Below are 21,074 nucleotides of genomic sequence, written 5' to 3'. Positions count from 1 at the left end.
AGCTCTTCGTCCAAAAAGACACACCAAAAAACATCCAAATACCTCCATACTGCTCGTCTGTAATGTCCCTCTTGTATTGAAGCCCCGACATGAGAAATTGTTCCGCCGGTCAGTGCAAATCACGTGAGATTTGCACTTACACAGGCAGAGCAGTGAACTGAGACACTGGGAGCTTCCGCTACAAACAAGCTTAAAATATAGACGTATTTAATTTTTTTCGGAACAATTTCTCATGTCGGGGCTTCAATACAAGAGGGACATTACAGACGAGCAGTATGGAGGTATTTGGATGTTTTTTGGTGTGTCTTTTTGGACGAAGAGCTCTGGTGTCCATTCACAACCATTATATGGACAAATACTGCTGCGCAGACCCCCCCGTAACTCAGAGAAGGAACGGAGGACTCTGAAAATTCTCACAGCTCTTAGTTGACATGAGGGTGAGTAGATAATGAGTGAAATTTGAATTTTGGGTGAACTATCCCTTTAAGACCTGTGGGTTAAACTTCATTATTGAATTATATTTGATAGTTACACTTATCTAGAGCTGTTATTTCTGTTTTTAACCTCCATAACTATAAAGTGAGCTGGAGGATAATTACTATACTTTTTCATGTGTCTGTAAGAACATCAAACCTCTGTACCGTTTTATGGACGATTAATATATTATCCTTCATAAACGACCTTATTACATTTCCTGAGATGAGAGAATACCTCTCCAAAATGCAGAACATACATAAGCCTAACATACCCTTCATTCTCCCACTGATTCAAATTTCAATAATCTTTTTGTCGCACATGTGAGCTTCTATAAATCTGCCGTTGTCAAGAGAGTGCTAATTGTTTCAGTACAACTTTTTCCCTTTGAATGGTTATTCCCTTGTATTAGGTGCAAACTTCACAAAGCTTGTTAAAACACACACACGCAGACACACAATAAACATTCCTCATCATGACATCATTACTGCTCTCTTCACAATATAAAGTGAATTCAATGCCATCAGTCACAGCTGTAGAGATCCCTGAACTTAATGCCTCTCAGACGGCAGTCATTGTGGATCCTGCAGGTCCACAGCTGCTCATCATACTGGCCGCTAGCGATGATGATCCCTCCCCCTCCATAGCTTCTGCACCAATCAGGCCCTGCTGCTGCAAGTTGAGAATGGAGTCGGCGATGATGCGGGCTGTTTTTTTCTGATATCCCCCGGATGTTACCATGAGTATGGGGATGCCTCGTCTCCTTGCAGCCCTGAACACAATCTCATCTCTCTTTACAATGCCCTGGCAAAGAAGGGGAAAGACAAACTGTCAGTTGATCCACAGCTTCAGATAGAGCTGGTTAATTTCTGAGTAACTTCTGGCTAACGTTTCTATCTACGCTGCCTTCCTCCCCTGAGGAGGGAGGGGAGGCCTGGAAGAGGACTGATTGTTCCTATATCTCCCTGTTCCACAGCAGAGCACTAAGCCTCTCAGGGCGACACATATGGGAGGGACTGAAAAGAAACACACACTCCCCGACTTGTCTAGGGACTGAGAACGGGAACAGCTCGTGTCATTTATTATGGTGCAATTTGTCGCACGAGGACTGATTTCAAACATTGTTAGGCAGAAAGCAGCAGAAACACATGTTCAGAACTTTAAATAACAATTATTAAAGCTGTGGTAACTTTTTTTCAGGCTATTTACCAGCCCCAGTCATAAATTAGTTATCTAACACACATCGGTATGGCAATCCCCACTTCACCTTAATTGCTTTATTGTTTTCTGGAATTTACCGGATCACTGGCCGGAAATCCCTGCCCACAGGAAGTAATAAATACAAATTTGGCTCATTTGGATCAGCTCTCAGTATACTTTCAAATTTTCTGACACATTAGGCTACATGAACTGGAGGCGTGGCTTCAGAGAGAAATCTGAGGAAAGGGGCTTGGACTTTGGACGTGTGTATCTCCAACACTACCTTTACGGCTCTAATGTTCGGTTTTTATTGAGATGTGTCGACACAGCGGTACAGTACCTGTGGTGATATGGAGAGTCCCCCAAGAGGGTCCCCATCCAAGATGTCTGTCCCTGCATTATAGACGATGATGTCAGGTCGGACCTCATTCAGCGCTCCCTCGGAGTGGAGCTCTACTTTCTGAAGGTACTCAGAGTCTTCAGTACCCCAGTCCAGCTCTACCTTCCTTTTTATGGCTCCTGAAATGTACAATAATGTTACATTCAAAAGCGACAGCACAACAGTAGACAGTACCATGGCTGCTATCAGTAAACAAGCCATTATGAGACAGAAGTCGTTATGTTGAGCTCAATCCACAGGCCTCACATATAGACCGGTAATTGCTGCAGTGGTTACACAAAGCTGAATTTCTTTCAGCACAGACAGGCCAAAGAATTCCTGATAACTGAGTCACAATATACATGAACCTCAGGTAGGTAATTGAGTTTCTTTCCTACAGAATGCAACGACAGGAAATAGCGCGGTTGTGCTTTAATAAATTAGTATGTATATTTCCAATAATTCATGCTAGTGATGAAAAAGGTTAATTAAGAGACCTTTATGTTTCAAAGTCAAACAATTATGCTGCAGTCACTAGAAAGAACAATGCATGTCCATGTAGAACAGATTTTTTGGTAGTTTTTTTAGTCTAGTCTTGCTAGTTTGATGGACTTGAAAGAAAAAAAAGTGTCAAAAATTGAAAGCTTTGGTTTTTTAAAAGTACAAGGAAATGCATGACATATGGAGCAGAATAGGAGAGTACATTTTTTTTATCTTAAAAAAGCCAGAGTGTACATTTATTTCACATTCATTAGGGGGGAGAAGATTATAAAATGTCAAGGATTCAATTAATTGTGTGGAGGAAGGAAGCTGAAGGATGGGGAGCATTTTAAAGTCAGGGCTGTGGCGTTTCATCTGCACAGTACTGTATGAATTAGGGTTAAATGCTAACATGCGGTCCCTGTCAGATCAGCTTTAATGTATTAACACATTCATTTGTGTAAAAGCCATGATTACGGTGTTGCATGGCCTGGCAGTATTTTTTGCTGAGAGCTAATAGAGTGATTGGTAGTGCTTAGGGATTCACTGCATAATTAAAACAGCACTGAGTGACATCTAGGGGCTGGAGCTGGAGGAGGCTGCCCGCTCTGTTCCAACCTCCACTGCCAACAAGGCATCAGAGGAGCAGAGAGCTTATTCTGTCACCAAATGAATCACATGAACATGAATTCCCATGAAGTCGAAGAATCTGTCTACAGATATTAATACTTTCAAAACTACTTTGACATTTACGTTTAAAAATATGTTTTATGGACAAAAATCAATGGTGCTTTCACTTACTTTTTGCATATCCATCCCCTGGATATATGTAGCGATTATACATATCCATGATGAACACCCGCCTGTCATCCATGAAGTCACGTTCGTGTCCATTTCCCTGTAACACAACGAAACCGCAACTTTTATTCAGCGCTTTAATCCTGTCTCTGCTTCTTTGCAGCTTTCCTTGACTGTGCCAGGGTCTACACAGGTGTCACCCATTTGTTTATCAGAGATGCGCAGCACTGACTGACAGCACCAGATGAGGGATAAATAGTCTTGTCATCTGCAGGCATTAAATGTTAAAATACTTAATAAAAAAGTCATGGCTACTCCATCACTTTTCATTTCCTTCCATCAATTTGTCACCCAATGTGTCTGGCTGCTGTCAGGAGGAGATTAGGCATTGTGCCAAGCCTGGTATTACTGAATGAAAAGGAGGATGTATGGGACAAGCCAGGCAATTTGGTGCCAGCTGAATATCATGCCCAAGTGAGTGTATAATCCATTGTTGAATGCAAAGGGGGGAAAAACAATGTTTTCTAATGTGTGGTCTGGTTGGATCCACTTCACATTTGAGGTTAAGATCGAGAGTTGACATGATACCAGCTTTGATATGATATCCAACCATCTCAGTTTTCAAACTGGAGTGAAACCGAGCTGTACTTCCAAGGAGGCGAGTAGAGTCATTTTGTACTTGAGTGCATGATTTTAATGTGAAAGCAAACAAACAAGTTCAAGCTGCATGATGAGTAAATGGCCGATCTACAGTTAACATCACTGTTTCTGATTTTCATGCTTATTAAAATTATACTGTAGTGACTGAACTAGGTAACAATTATATTACTGTATGTAATAACTAGATGAAGTTCACAGTGTTGTAATCTGATGCCCCTCTTACTTGACTGTACAGGGACCTCCTCAGGAATCATAGGGACTCATCTTGGAAGCCTCGGCCACTGGACTTCTCACTAAAACTTTGCATCCTAACACTGAAGTATATTGTGACAGGTTCTGCACAACCATGAAATCTGAGGGTTAAATGTCGGAGAGGCTGATGATCCTATGCTTCTTAGACAACCAGTGGTCATCTGCCAGAGATGGTCCAAGAAAGATAAACAAAATGTGACAGTCACATGAGAAAGTGTTGCACATGAATTATGTGTGATGTGGACTTGGTAGTATGTATGCAGCTAAGACCTGATAACATCCGATTTTTGTCAGCATTGGAAAAGCGTTGAATCGACATTCACACCCGGTTCAAAATTACATTTATCGCCTCCAGCTCCAATCAGCTCCGACTGGCACTGGTCCAGGTAAATCTGCTCAATTTCTCCCCTTGTGTGCTGTAACAACTTTTAGAGCACAGACACTGTAGACAGACCTGTCACCTGTCCAGCACAGTGCTGTTAAACCAGAAACACAGCGGCATTAAAATAAGTTTTTAAAACAAACAATGACCAATGACAAACCGATTCGTCTCACATGGAGGCTCTGGCATTTTTACAGGAACCTCAATCAGAGGATGAGATATGACAGATCAATTTTACCAGTCCCCAAATCCACTAGCAGCTCACTCTGTGTTTGTGTGTGTGCCCTGTAAGTGCACGTGACAACGTCGCTCATGGCATTTGTGCGTGCCCTTAGTCCGAACAGCGAGACTGAATTCGACTGACTGTGGGTCGCTCAGCTTATACCTGCTAATTTTGGTGGAAAAAGGGCATAAGAAAGGGCCTAAAGCAGTATAGTGAGTTTCACATGGTAATGGCTCAGACATACTTGACCAAGTGTGACACTAACGTCAAAAATGTACTGAAAGAGATTGCACACACTTTTACAAAAAGGCAGTGCACTCTGGTCACTCTAGTTCCCTCCATCTCAGTCTGCACAACTTCTGCTAGATATTTTCCAGAGATGAACAACATGAAAAAGTCAATGAGACACAGAGAAAAAGGCTACACATTGACATTTCTCTTCGGCATCTGTAGGCTACTCATGAATTTAAATCCAATTCATTGGCTAAAAAGAGGAAACATATTTTTTTTTAAAACAACAGACAAAGTTAAGTATGAATTTAACTGATAGCATTACTGTATGGTAAAACCAGTATTAGGAACAAATGTAGAGGGTGTACTGTAGATCCCTGCGAGTTGTAATATGTATTAACACATACTGAGGGCTAATATAAGCTTCCTTTAGACAATGACTGAATCAACATGTAAGTGAATGCTCTGCTCCTCATTTGAAAGATGGCCTGAGACTATAAATCAGCTTATATACTGTGCCTGCCTGTAGTCTTATTAGTCTTATCCTCTCCCCACATACTGTATTATACAATAAAAGATTGCTTTTCACCGACATTTGTTAGTGTCAGCCGAAAGCCTTGACTGCAGCCTCAAACAGACCTACCCTTTAGTTCTTCAAAACAGATAGTCTACCTCACCAAGTTCAAACATCTGTATCAAATGATAGCACAATCTATCATTACTTAGCTAAACATGATCAAAAGACAAGAACAGGAATGGATTTTTCACCAGACGATAATACTGTTTAGGAGCAGGAAATGGCCAATGTCCTAAACATGTACAGTATAGATGGTAATTTATTATCAATACCTCTTTGAACTCAACAGTACTGACACAGTTTTATTGGGATTAATGAATAAAGAGACAGATGATGAAGAGGCTTGACTGATGTGTTTGACATTTACTAGAGCTGCCTTCAATACGTCAATGGACTATTTTTTGTGGTTGTACCACTGCAAGCTGAGCAATGCAGGACAATAGGATGGTTGGGTATAAACTTTAACAAATCTAACCTGGTTACTACTCCTGTCAAAATGAATGAGTGTTCATTTTTTGGTGGCTGAGCTGTAACATGTGAGCTACGCTGCTTTAATTCAGATGAATGAGAGGGTCTGGGACAATTTCATGCACTGGCCTATGACTCAAAAAACAATGCCAAGATAACATCAGACAAAAATCATCAGTAGCCCAAAGATATTAAAAAAGCGTGTGAAATTTTAGCACTCATAATGTAGCAGTGGTGGTGCTCAAAGGGGAAACACATACATAGGATGTACCATCCTTCATTCAGGATTTTAAATCCTATATACAGTATATATTGATTATGTATCTCAACCTTTAAATGTATTTTGTCACTGATCCATAATAAAGTAGATAAAGCACTAGAAACACTTTATACAATGTATTTCACTATATCAACACTACCCCGTACTGTTTCACAGAGTGAGTCACTCCACAGCAGTTGAAGCAGTGGTGATGTTTGTATTGTTCACCAAGTGTAAATGGAAAGGTCAACCATCATTGTTTGTGTTTATTTAGCGAGCTGCAAAATATATCAGTTGATGGTCTATAAAATGTATTTGACACATAAAAAGTACCTTATCACACGTGAACAGCTCACACTGCATACAGTATCTATGCCTCCACAGCAGCACTACAGTCAAGCTTCTTATAAACCAAACAGAAAACTGACCATTAACTGCTTTGTTGTTGACTGGGTGAATAAGCAACACATCTGTCTAGGTCATAACCTCAATTTATGTGAGAATAAAAGGACTTTAAGTGTCATGTCTCAGGGTCATAATTAGGATTTTACTGCATATCCTCAATATTTTCTCTCTGCCCAATTATCTGCTGAGAGGGCCACTTCAGGCCAGCATCCGTGCCCTCATGCAGATTTGCTCTTTTGTTCTTCTTCATGAATTATTTACTCTGCATCTGTATTGATCCCTTTCTTGTCAATAGGTAAAGGCGCATCATGACCAATGAGCCATAGCTCAAAATGAATAAAGCCCCGTTACTGGCATGCAGCCACAGACCTTGGGAACCTTGAGACGTCATCAATGTTAATACAGTTCTGAGGGCTAATTGGTGGGGGATACAAGTCATTATGTAGAAAACACGAGGTAAGACTAAAATATGATAATCAGACTTCCAAAAAATGTTGAGTCATTGTTATCTACAGCTGGGGTGAGCTCAGTCCACCGACGGTGACCTGATTAACAAGATCTGCAGCAAGTAGGGCGCTGCGGCTCAGAGGGTAGAGCGGGTCAGGCGAACTTTATATAAGGTAGCTTCATTCAAAATGTATCAGCATCATGAGATCATTGGTTATTAATGCTGCAGTTAATTGTTGTTCTGCTGAAAGCACGATGTTGCTGTTTTGCTAGCAAGCATGGCTGGTAGTTGTATAGCTGCCAGATGCGAGCTTGGTGAAACCATGTCGGGTCATTTAAGGGGCCACTTTTTTTCAACATATCTGTATGTAGGTGATTAACTCCTGATAATAATCCCAACTAAAGTTAAAGACTCCAAAAATGGTGCTCGTCATCATGGGATGGGGCAGTAATACCTGCAAGTTAATTGTCAACTTTCTCTAGTAGTATGCCTTTCCTCAAGCAGTAGCAATGAGGCTGAAAAAAAAATGTGATTGATAGTGATGCATTGGAGACTTTTAACTTAATTCCTTACTGTATTCTCAAAATTATTAAAATCTATATACACAGAAACTACATAGAATAAGTGAGAATACTGTCACAATCAATGATACAAAGCATACGTGGTGAACAGTAACTAAGTACATACTATACTATACTATACTATACTGTAACTTTTGTATCTATGCTCTTCTCAAGTAATAGAGCTGTGGAGTCTCATAGAGTAGCATGCTCAATGACAGTATCTTTATCTTTTGACAGTTTCAGGTAGGGTAAGTGTTAAAATGTTTTCACCTATAGGTCCTACATGTTTGCATGAACGAGCCAAGTACTGTAGACCACAAAAGGTAATGTACATGTCTTCCCAGAATAAGATAGTGGGCAAGATGCCAGGAGGTCTGGAAGAACTGGCAGTAGTGATGGACACTTATTTAAAAAGAGTTACCAAAGTGGTATCCACCTGTTACCCATGCATTCCTATGTATTCCCTATATACGGTAAAGAGGTATTAAAGAGGCTTCTTTACTCACTCTGTGGCTGAGCTCGTATTAGAACACCCTGCACTTCAGATCTTGGACTCTTTGGATCTCTTTACTGATGAATCAAGTCAACCACTTCGGAAAAGCATCATTACAGTAAGACTGTGTCCGACTATAAATCACTGCAGCCAGACTGATTGTTGCTTCTGTGGTTCACATGAATTATTTCAAACACACACATCACTGTGTCAACAAACTCAAACATATGAAGAGCTGACATTAGAGTAGATAGCCCACTGCCCAAGTCCAATATTATCCAAAGTCTGGATGCACTCAGCTGTTTGCCAGGGGAGCTGTTTTTAGATACATCCCACTGAATATGACAGAAAGGGCCAATTTGACCCACAGGGAGCCTCATTGATTGGTGTTGTTGCAAAAGGGCGGTGTGTGTGTGTGCGTGTGCGTACATGTGTCTGTGTGCATATACATGTGTGTGTGTGTGTAAAGGGGGGAGTCTTGTCATCAATGTCAGTCCCTAAGCAGCAATTCAGATTGACACAAAGAGGTAATGGTATCGGCTCACCTGATGAGCATCCAGATCGATGATGGTAGCCCTGGAGATGCCATCCACTCTTTCGAACAGAAACTGTAAGAGAGATGGATGAGAAAATATTTGCTTTCTGCTTCTTTCATAGTTTAGAGTCTCACTCAGTAGAACCCAAAGTGAAACTTAAAGCGTTACATTTAATAAACATCCACAATAACTTGATAATGACAGTCATCTTTTGAAGGAAGCCGTGGCATGTCTTTCTTACTCTTCCTGTGTATGGGAGGCATTTTAGTCATTCCTTTTTTGAGACTGGTCTAATATGTTTTCCCCAAGCAGAATCCCAAATCAAAGGGCTGTTAAATGCTTTTTTTGTTCTTTTAGCATCACAAAGACACAGAAATTGCTATAATATAATGAGCCACTGGGTTAAATTTATCTTAAAGGATGAAACTGGTGTTATTCTATATTTTTCCAATACAGTATGTGGGTCTGCCTCTCATCATCTCTCCAACCCAGTTATTCATCTTAATGTTGATTTCTTTAAAAGTGAAAATTGATTTCTAAAATCAGGACAATCATACTACTGTGTGGAAAAGCTGCTCCATTATCATTATCGTTTCACTTGTCTCCCATATCCTGATTTTGTCATCATTAGTGCTGGAGTGAAAAATATTGAATCTCCAATTATGATTGCCCTTCATTTGATTAATCTGACACCAATTAATAACACTTGAGATCAGTCTTTAAACATGTGATTGTGTATACATTCAATAAAGTGTATGACATCAAAGAGACTGAGCTGATAAAAACAAATTAAATGATCAGAGTTGTCATATTAACATTTAAGGTCTGTTAATTGCCAAATGCATTGAGAGGAAACCAGTCCATCTCTAGCTGTCGGTAGCCTCTGAGCTGCTCAGTGAAAAGTTTAATTAGTAAAGATGAAAAGACAGATAACATCCTTTCATTCATCATTCACTCACACTTGACCGTTTCTTTATCTACAATGCATTTACACAGTCAGTTCTGCTATTTGGACAGCTTGTGCTATCTCATTCTACATGGTGTTCAGAGAGGACTTTTTCTATCACAGAGTCATGGTCTGTGATCAAACATTCGGAAAGATGATCATCATGATAAGCTGTCCTGGCCTGCCCCTCTGAAATACTTTATTTGGTGTTTATTATTTTCTGTTTTATTTTGAAATGACTTCTTTAAGTTTCTGTTCATTTCATTCCCTCCGTGCATTTCCCAGTCAGATCTGCTGTGTTTCACATGCTCCCTATTACCCTTGCCTCCCTTCTGCATTAATAAAAAAAAGAAGCCTATTAAAGGCTGTTGTCTTCTCCTCGGCCATTATTAGTTCATCTGTTTTTCGCCAGCTTGTTTTACTACCAGTTCAATCACCTGTGTTCCTAAGTTTACGATTATGTTTCCCCAATGTTTTGGTTTTTGCCTCGCTCCTATTGCTGAGTTCTGCCCAGTGGCTCTGACAACCCAGAGGAGGTCATTCTAGTTTTATACTACTTCTTTGTACTAACTTTTATTATGAGTGTGGTTTTTGTTCTTGTATTTGATGTGCTGTGTTGTTGATTTCCTTCCTACTCCTTTCTTTTTGCTCCTCATTTGTATTGTGGCCAAATAGAAAAAAAAACTTGCTAACTTTAGCTACAGTATCATCGGCCACCATAAGTTACCAGTTCATATCTGAACAAGCAGCAAAACTTAAGGATGCTCTGTTACTTCCTCCCAAAGTAACATTATCTCACTTTTAATCAAATAAACATGGATGTTTCCGATGAGTTAAACATTAAACATCAGTCTTACCTTAATGGCCAGAGTGATGTCAGCGTATGCACAAAAGCCCCCTCCCCTGTCACTGGAGCAGTGGTGGAAGCCTCCTCCTGGGAAACAGAAGATTCACTGGCTCAGTGTCAGGGCCATTAGACGAGCTGAGCAGGTCACTGCCCATCTGACCAGTCTATTATTCACAATGACCACTGGTGATTTAAAATAGTCTGTTATTGAATTTATTGCCACTTATAAAAATGGCCCTGTGGTACAACAATGGTTGTATTGACACCAGAATGGGACTGTTGAATTGCTCGCACAGGGAAGCAGCACAGGGACGTGCATGCTTCATTAAACTATACTGTCGAGTAGAATATTAATAAAGACTGGTAAAGCAACGGCTGAAATGTGATTATCATTTAGTACCTAGCTTCCAAAAACAATCTTCTATGAAGCCTCTGAATCTTTATTGTGTTGAGAACACAATACACGGACGTCAGGTGCATCCGATATTTTGTTTATATCTTTATTAAAATCATGTTTATTGATGCAGGACAATTTTTTTTCCCTGATTCATCAACAGAAGGTGGGAGATAGCTGAGCAAGCAGAACGTGCAAAGTTGCCAGTCACCATCACAACCTTCATGCTGTAACGAGCTAGTTTGCGAGTATGCACCAAGGCTGTGTCTGAGATTGTGCTGACTCTGCGGAGCATCAGCTCAGTCACACGGATGAGCTTGCGTCTCTGGCTCAAATATAGCTATTATGGTCTCACTCCAAAAAAACAGTTTTGACTATTTTCACCACTTCCCCATTTTACCCCAGCCTGATGAATCAATACCCCCTACACAGGGGGGGTAGGTGAAGGTGAACCTACAACACAGATTGGCCGAGGGGGTTGCCAATCTAGATCAATAACAAGAAAGTTCTGGCATCTACAGACATTTATCCATCTGAGGCATCCAGTTTTACTGTATCTGAGCTGTCCAGTTCTCTTAAATTGGACATAGGGCTGGTCTATGGTTTTCAGAACTAATCCATCGTCCTCATCCAAACAGGAAGTCAGAGTGAAAACTTGTCATATGACATGTGATCAAAAATTTGAATCCATTTTGCGGTAGTCTCCCCAAGAAGACATTCACAGTGTTTTGCTTGGTTGTTGAGATGAAAAGTGCCAAAACTGACAGTGCAACAAAAAAAGAGAGCTACAGAGATAAGTACAATCCCTGATTCTTCTGCACAGCTGGCCAATCATAGCGTGAAGTGGGTTTCAAACAGTTCTGACAGGTGTGACATCTGACAAGCAACTCAGACACAGTATAAAGCCTGCTTAATTTGCCATGAATTCTGGGAAAATAAAGTTTTGGGGGTATTTTTTTTATTCAAATTCAAAAAAAATATGGTTGACCAAGCAACTACATCAAACAGCTCAGATTCATTCACTCTGAGTAAGAAATGGTTGCCTATGACGAGGACACGGCTGCAAAAACTGGAAAAACTGTGAAGTGACAATACAAAGAATTTTCAGTGGCATAAAATAGCTGCACAGTTAAAACCTGTAGCAGGACTGAGCTATTGTGACTTCTTAATGTGGGTTAGCGTCGAGTAATTCTGACAATGCACAGACAGAAACTACATAGTGTAGACCTGATTGACACCTATCATGTTTTACTATCACTAGTGTTGAATGTAATCTGATTGTAATGGGCTTTATGCATAGCTCCACTACTTCCTGAAATAAGCCAGCTCCTTTATTTCCTGTGTTACATTATTGGACCAACTAATTAATCCAGGTGTGCCTGACCATTGTTGTGAGGTCAGACACACCTGGATTAATCAGTTTGTCCAATAATGTAACACAGGAAATAAAGGAGCTGGCTTATTTCAGGAAGTAGTGGAACTGTGCATAAAGCCCATTGGATTGGACAGCAACTACGTTCTTGAAGACATATTTGTGTTGTAAAAACGAATCATGTAGGAGACAGCGCTGGGCACTGAGAGTGACAAATAATTCACTTCCCTGTACTGAAGATTAATGAATAACAGTTGAGTGCAGATAGAGTAATGTCTATTTATGAGTTGAGATCATTGTCTGTGCTGTAAACTGACTTACCTACATTTATGGCCCATCCTCTGTCAATAGCCAATTTTCCTGCCTGTGGAAGAGAGAATACTTCAGTTCAACATTTAATGTAAAGATATAAAGATGAGTGAGTATGTTCCTTTCTGGGTCCAAACAAGCCACAAACTGCAACAACAATCAGGTGGTTTTTGCAATGTTCATAAATTGATTCATGTTCATTAAAGAACAGGGGGAAAAATTATTTCATGAAGTATGTCCTGATGCATCACAGACTTGGATAAAACACTTAGAATACTGCATGTCATACCAAAGGTTCTGGATTTTCTAATTTGAAAACTGACCTCCATTTATCTAGGGCACATATACAGTTTCTCCATTTATATACTGTACAGACAAAAACAGTATGTGAACCCTTCGGAATTCATTTTTTCATCATAAAATATATGTAACCTAAAATCTGTTAGTCATCTAAAGCCACAACTATAAAAAAACAAACAATCCAATGAAGCTACAAACACATCGACTTTAGTGTGAAAACAGCTATTAAACCAAGGTTGGTTGTCTCCAGGCTCTTCTCATGACATTCCAAAGGAAAGTAGTATTACCCAAAATGCTAAACTACTCCTTTACATTTCCATGCAAAAATATTGCTGGAGCACACATTCACCTGACAGGAAGTGGGAAAGCTCAAGACACAAGCAATGTTTGTCTCTCATGTTGATCACCTTAATCCTGATGTGCATGGCTACACATGAGAAAACAGTTATTTGGGGCTGCTTGCTTCACTGGTGGTAAACCACTGATGGCTTATCTAACACACTTCACTTTAAAGGATGGTTACAATAGCTGCAAAACATTGTGACAAAAATATGATCAGATTGATCAATAATAGCCGAGACATACTGTAGTATCAGCTACACTCAAGGAAATCCCTCTAGGTTCCACCACAGTAATACCCAGCAATGTTTCATTAACTAAGAGGAATGGTGTTGCACACAGAGTGGCAGATGCTCTTTTCAAAGGCAGATCAAAATTTCTCTCTCGGATGAAAAAAGGGGGCTCGTCTGCCATGTTTTCCTACAGCTCAGTGTGTAGGACGCCTGAGGGGAGGAGATATGAGCTCGGGAGATTGTGTATAAATGCCAATAGATTTATCTGATGGATGAGTAATGACACACATTAGCATGTATGCACACTCTCTGGCCATGGCTCAACACTCTACTTTGTCTGAGAAAAACAAGCACTCAGTATAACTAAACAGAGCACCAGGCACATTGTACTATAGCCCTCTAATTTAATCTGCACAACTCCATCAACCATCACCCCCAGGATCTCTTTTAGTGAAAAGAGCTTTGGCATGATGCTACTGTACTGTAGGTCTGATATCATCTGTAATTATTTCACTTTTATGAATTGAAATCACACAATGTGCATGACACTGATCAGTTTGTGCACATTAAAATCTCCTCTTCGGATAACAAGACTAATAGAGATTGATCCCAGTTTTAAGTGAGCCGCACAAAGTGGAAACCAAAACAAGGTTTCTACAGGAGATAAACTCAAGCTACTGTGTTGTGCCTCTAACTGTACATAAATATATATAAATTTATGAATTTAGAATTGTGTGTGTGTGTGTTTTTTCATCTGGTGTATCATCTCTTGTGTATTTTTTCAACATATTGTGTGTGTGTCTGTGTAAAAGTGGTGTTGAGCCCTGTCAGGACAAATTTCTGTTACCCTTTGGTTTCAGACAAATAAAGTTTCTATTCTATTCTAAATCTAAAAATTCAAGTACAACGATCTCATGTGCCACGGGAAAGATGAATCCTTGTTGAGTTGGCAACATGGTCAAGAATGAAGTTCAACTCCAGAAAGTGGAGACGCATGGTGATGAGAAAAAGGAAGGCACCTATAGCAGCGTCTAAGGGGAGGTTATACCATCAGTGAAGGAAAACCCAAGACAGATTGACAAATGGATGACAAGACGGAGAGATCAAGCCCAGGTTAGTTCAAGGCCTTGCCCTGACATATGATCTGGTACCAGGACTCATGGTGCTATGAACTACAAGTGGAAGTTGAAGTAATCATAACTCTGAAATCACACATACACATACATATACATGTGTGTGTGTGGTCCTGGTCCTGCTAGTTAATTCCTAGTCACTACATGGCTTCATGTGGCTCCAAACGAAGCAACACTGCCACTTTTTTTTCACTTCTGTAATTGACATAATTTACATGGAGGCCACTGCCCCACAGCAGGTGGTGGACCCGTCGGTACAGATTACACAATTAGGCCGTGCTAAACATTTTATTCCTCTCAACTACAACATTTGCATAAAACATGTTATGAAAGACAATTTTGTCAATAAAACTTCCATGTTAATTAATGCCATATCAACAAATACAAGACTTGAAGGTAAATGAAGTGAATGCGAATGCTTCCTGTACCGTAGCATAAAAAACTGCGTCTGTCAAAGAGTTTGTCATGACAGATAAAGCAGTATATGGCGGGCAACGGCCCAGCAAATGTAAAATCTATGGAGCTTAACTTTTCAATGCCAACACACCAATGCAGATCTGCAGGAGTGAAGCACACATGGCTCACTCTGCACAGTACAGAGCCAGGGGGACTGATACCAGGCCATAACTGTATGTTTTAAACTATACTACTATTATATTACAGACTAAGAGCAATGCTCTTATTTACACAGCAAGAATTTATACATTTGTCCACACTATAACTTTGAATATGCTAAAACGTATTAAATTATTTCTGTTAAATTAACCGTAAACACAAGGATTTCTTTGATATTATAGTTGTTATGAATAATGGAAGTTCACCAGGGAAGCTGAAGATTATTAGTTGCTGAATTCATCTTGATTATATGAGATATTAAAAGCTGTTGAGAAATCCAGCCAGTATCACAAATGGGCTAATTTACAGATTTGGAAGGCAAAGTAACCCATTCATGATGTTGGCTGGATGCTGGGGGCTGTTTCATCCCCTAGTGAGAAGATGGACAAAACATGTAAATTTTAACTGCTACAAACATGAAGACACATGAGGGAGAAGTTAAAATCGTGGCTGCCTACCATTATTGTCCCTCCTGTCTGTGTCCGCAAAGGCCTCAACACCTTCCGCTGCACCAGGAAATTGGGCAGAAATAGTAGAGGGGGGATTTCTGTGATAGTTGCCACCACCAGGGACCACTGCAGGGAAGGACACAATTAAACACATCATTAATATATTTAGCTTTTTTGCGATATGACTCTATAAGTCATTAGAAGGCTAAAAAGCACAGGAAACCAAAGGTGATAGAAAAACTAGAGTTACCACCTCCCAGCTGTATGCCACCACCAGCCAGCCAAGTTGTAGGAAATATACAGTAGTCAGAATCTCCCCTCCCTGAGTCACAGCATTGACTAACAGCCTGGAGTGGAGTGCACCGGCTGGGACTATACCTGGGTGTAACATAAAGTCTAACTTAAGACCAAACCTGAAGTTATGACTAGGGCACCACGGCGCTTGCTGTACATTTAATCCCATATGTGTTGTGCCTGGGTGTCACGTTTACATGTAGTGAGGTGCACGTGTGTCAGTTAAGAAGTCTACAGTAAGTAATAACAGGAAAATATTGATCACACAACCAGTGCGGAAGACAATTATGGCAACACGTGTCATTAATAACAGATGGGCCCTATTTAAGGAGCTTCCCTCTCTACTCCATCACCGGACAGGATGGTGGCTCTGTCCACCTGCCCTGAAGCTGCTGGCTGTATTCTGGTTTTACACAAATTGAGCCTTTCAAATAACTGTGGATGATATTATCAGTGTACAGTGGTGGACAACTGCATGTTCAGTTTTCTTCATCCATATCTTCCAGGTTGTTTGAAGGAAGACGTTAGATCAACATGTGCTGCTTAGAAACAATGATTGCTTGTATTGTGTATTGTGTAAACGCGCATCTTAAGACCAGACGCAGCTCTGTCGCTCTGTTCAGTCACATTTGGTAGGTACACTCAGTGCAAAGTGTAGCTAAGACTGGTATAACAGTTGTAACACCTACTTTCATGCTGAGCTGATGCACTGAGTGTTTTTTGCAGAACAGTTGTTTTTTGATCATTTGAATATAAATGTCATTACTTAAAGGGACAACGAGGAGTTTCTATTTGGTTATAAAAAAACTCTCACGCTACCCACACTTGTTAATGGGCCCATTTTCGATAAATACTGTATATCGTTTTGTCTCTATCGTTATTTTGTTATTATTAGTGGTGGTGGAAATGCTGGTCGAGCCGACCAGCGTTTCCTTACTTTCGGTTTCGCAACGAGTCATGAGAATAACGCAGCCGAATCGCCGTTTATGGTCGGAACTACGATGGTATGTGAACCTCTTTGAACCTCTGACTTTAATTATTGATGAATGAAAACATGAGTCCGTCTTGCGCCGGTCAAAGAATTTTACGGTGCGCGCGGAGGCTCATAAATGTAGTGTGAAAACGCTTCACTTTTCCAAAACTCCTCGTTGTCCCTTTAATAATTTTAGACACATTAGAAATTTGTGTTAACCATCATGTCATGATTAATGAATGAATTCTTCAGTTATGAAGAAACATTTGACCACCAAAGTGTAGTAGGTTCACCCTTGAGGCCATATTAATGTTTCTGCCAAATTTAAAGAAGTTCCCTCGTGATACTGCATGAGAGTGGAAGATATGGACGTATCATATACATATACTGATATATCTACATGGTTGCCTGTTAAGTTGGAATAAGATTTTTTTTTCATGTTCTCATGAAATGATTGTGACAATGTGATTTACTCTTAATAGATAAAGTGTATATCTTCTCAAAACTTTATTGCTCAATCTCAAACAAGACCCAAACATGTCTCTGTGAAAATTAAACCACAGTTAACCTTTATGGAAGGAATAACAAGAGGAATGTGTCTGAAAACAAAATTATTCCAACTTCATGGCCAGCTGTGTACATATCATATTTGAATGCATGGACAACCGCTAGTGCAGAGGCATAAGACTGTGTGCTCACCAGAGTTTGGATATATTAGGTGAAAAAAAGCTGACTAAAGAAATGCACAGTGATACTGTATTGCCAGGGAGTTTATGACTGAGCCTTGACATTGTTGTGAAACAGGAAAGCACAGAATAATGCTAATTCACAGCAGAGAGTTCTGAGGTACCTCTTTTGAGCTCTCCAAGATTTGGCTCTGCATGCAGACACGTGAGGAGGGGGAGAGAGAATACATTGAGTCTTTGAACATGATAGCACTACTGTTATCAGCATATGAAATGTCCACACACAACTGAGCTGCAGCTTCTCACTGGAAGGAAAAACAAACAGGGATCCTAATCAACTACTGGGGCTCATAAATTAAAAGCACAAAAGTCTTACTGACTCAAAGGACTCAGAGAGGTGCTATCTTCTGAATATGCTCCAAGTGATTGATTTGAATGAGGACCAATGCTCCTATGGGATAATCCACTGCATGCTAATGAGAACTCCATCGCTCTTATGTCCTTTCCTGCATTATAAGTACAGATGGGAAAAACCTGGCAACAAACTGTTTAAATCACATATAACAAGAGATATATCGTTCAAATTCTGATAGATCCCTTGTCTCCTCAGTGCGTCTGAGTGACACATGGAAGAGAGGTGAGGAAAAAAAGGTGAGGTAAGTGCTGAGGGGGAAAAAATACCTTTAATCTGTTGAGGTAGCGTTTGGTGTGAACAACTAGCAGATCTTCCTCTGTAGCTTCAATGGCTCCCACTATGTTCCCATCGTTGAGGAACTGCTCCTCTGAGACAAAGAGGTAAGGCATCAAGTAATTGACAGGCATCAGATAATTATCCTCATTAAATAAATAAAAAAGAATTATATACTGTGTATATACTATATATATATACACACACACACACACACACACACACACACAGTGGATGTTGTAATAGCAGCTCTCTAAAATAAAACAATCGCACCTTTGTGAAGTTTATTCATTTTAGAAAGGTGTTAATTCAACTGTTTGGTGGGTTTGGAGGATGTACATTGGTGGGGTACAGTTGAACTGATGAGTGATTACATTATTTTGTCCATCCTATAAACATCAGAGAGGAAAGGCAAAAAATCAATCAATATTACGTTTAACTCAAACGGTGCCAAAAAAACTACATTCCTCATTAATGGTAGAATCATCAACATACAGTATTTATATCAACCCACCTGGCCACTGTGTAACCTACAATTCACTGCAATAACATGCCAGTAAAACTGTGATTAATTAATTATAAAATGTGATGCATGTAGTTGATATGCTCCACAGCAACACCTTTTAAATATGGTTATAAGAATATGAAGATTCTTGATAGTGTCTTATTTTTGATTCACATCAGCTTGTCAGTTGTAGGACTGTCTAAGGTTCTTACACCCTTATGGTTAAATCTGCGTCATCTACATTTTCGTCAAATATGTCAAGGTTTTTTTTTCTTCTGTCAGCAGAGACTCAGAGCCATTGATTTACACTCTTAACGTCTTAAGCTTTTTTGAACTGCAAACAGCACTTTCTATGGCAAAAAGATTCATGGTGCAATTTGACAATAACTTCATGTGAAGCTGTGCCGGTGATCAGTGGCGTGCACCTCGTGGCCCAATTGTTGAAAAACGCACGTTAAAGTGCCCTCTTGGAAGCCAAAACGTGTGCTACAGTGACCTCATGCCAAAACAAAAGTGCCCACTTCAGTGGCGAGGACGCGCTATATGTGCCCTTTTTTTTTCCTTTTCGCCCCTGCCCTTCAAAAAGTCTGTGCACGCCACTGCCGGTGATGCAGCAGCTGTTCTCGAAACCTGCACTGGGTTTCATCTACTGTACCTGCACGGACTCCCACGGGGAGTTTTCTTTAATTATCTGTGTTTTAATGCTCTGCCTTTCCCACTACTACGCCTGCACCTCACCTCACAACTCTTTCCTTTTTGTTCTCTGCCTACCTTTGCCTCTCTGATCCACACTGAGCGATTCCATGTACATCAGCTTGGGGAGATGTCCTCCGCATCTGCCACTCGGTTTCCCTCTCTCTCTCTCTCTCTCTCTCTCTCTCTCTCTCTCACTTACCTTTCAAGAAGCGAATGACTTTTCCCCACTTCCCCGCATCAAACGGATGGAGCTTTTCAAGGCCCATGAAGGTGATGTTGTAGTCGGGGTGGTACACGATGGGCAGACATGTTCGAGGGACGCTAGCGTACAATTCAGTGCGGTGAGAGCTGAAAGAAGATAGTCCAAAAGGTGTTCAGTGCAACACTGGTGCATTACATTTACATGAAGTGATTTCCACAGTGGCCTAATAAGCACTACTGGAACTTTCATGTTGTTTGTTTTTGCTGCTCACCTCCTTTTCCCTTCACTATCTTCTTTGTGAGACATGTTTTTCAGGCATTGCTACATTCACCTAGGGGGGAAAAAAAGAGAAGAAAAGCACATAAACTGGCACACAAGTGACAGATGTAAATATTTATAGTCACATATTATTATTTTATATTATTACTCTCAACATTATTCTTATTATTATATTGTATGAAGAACATTTGTAAATGCTTATATTTAGCAACTTTGCATGTAAAAAAAAAAAAGGCACACTATCCACGCTACTGTTATTGCAAGACAGTCATAATAAACTGCATGAGTCAAGAGGCTCATTTCTCGCACATGCGCAGTAGGATATCAACATTTCCAAAGACGCAACGACAGAAGGAAATGTTTCCGGGGACACACACACGCACACAGCCTCCAAAACACGTTACAGTATGACCTGTGTGTGGTTTAAACGAGTTAGTTTTATCGTTCAAGACAAATACGTGCATACAGCAGCTGTGTATGAAACGGCCTGGGAGAGTTTCAGGGCAGACCAGTAGCCACCAGCCGATGTAACTCACCTGCTACTGTACGTGGGATAAACACAAGTCACCGAAAAGCTGCAGCTGCCAGGAAATGAACCGTCAGTGGAGACAGTGTTTGTCCTGGCCGACACAGTTTAACCTCGGCTATTTGACTGCAGCTAGTAGTAAAAATCTCCCTGTTGGCAGTGTTTCTTTGACTGTATCCTCATTCCCTCCTCCCTCTCGACCGCTACGTAGAGTGCGTACGTTGCAGCGTCAGTTACGCTGTTAGCGTACACGCAGATTTAAAGTAGAAGGACCGTGTACGTCGTTACTCACTGTCAAGATACCCGGACCTGTTGTTCAAGAGGAGAGAGGCACTCGCATACGGATCATCCTCCTGTAAATTATGTAGTCTAAAAGCAAAAGGTTTATTTTGATTATGGATAGATAGATAGATAGATAGATAGATAGATAGATAGATAGATAGATAGATAGATAGATAGA

At 40.3% G+C, this 21,074-nt stretch overlaps 1 protein-coding gene across 1 annotated transcript; it reads right to left on the bottom strand.

The window, feature by feature from the left end:
* Positions 1-489: 489 nt before the first annotated feature.
* Positions 490-20,824, bottom strand: hdac11 (histone deacetylase 11). The gene is made up of 11 exons (XM_083972749.1): positions 20,625-20,824; positions 20,081-20,140; positions 19,807-19,955; positions 18,400-18,500; positions 15,775-15,891; positions 12,709-12,751; positions 10,632-10,708; positions 8,838-8,900; positions 3,335-3,431; positions 2,015-2,193; positions 490-1,278 (listed from the first exon to the last, which is right to left on the bottom strand). The coding sequence occupies exons 2-11, from the start codon at positions 20,113-20,115 to the stop codon at positions 1,036-1,038; spliced, it is 1,104 nt and encodes a 367-aa protein (XP_083828875.1). The 5' UTR covers positions 20,116-20,140; positions 20,625-20,824; the 3' UTR covers positions 490-1,035.
* Between the last annotated feature and the right edge of the window lie 250 nt (positions 20,825-21,074).

This window comes from Trachurus trachurus (genome assembly GCF_905171665.1).
Source record: "Trachurus trachurus genome assembly, chromosome: 5".
NCBI classification, from domain to species: domain Eukaryota; kingdom Metazoa; phylum Chordata; class Actinopteri; order Carangiformes; family Carangidae; genus Trachurus; species Trachurus trachurus.
The sequence above is the reverse complement of the archived record's forward strand: the minus strand, read 5'-3'. Positions and strand labels throughout refer to the sequence as shown.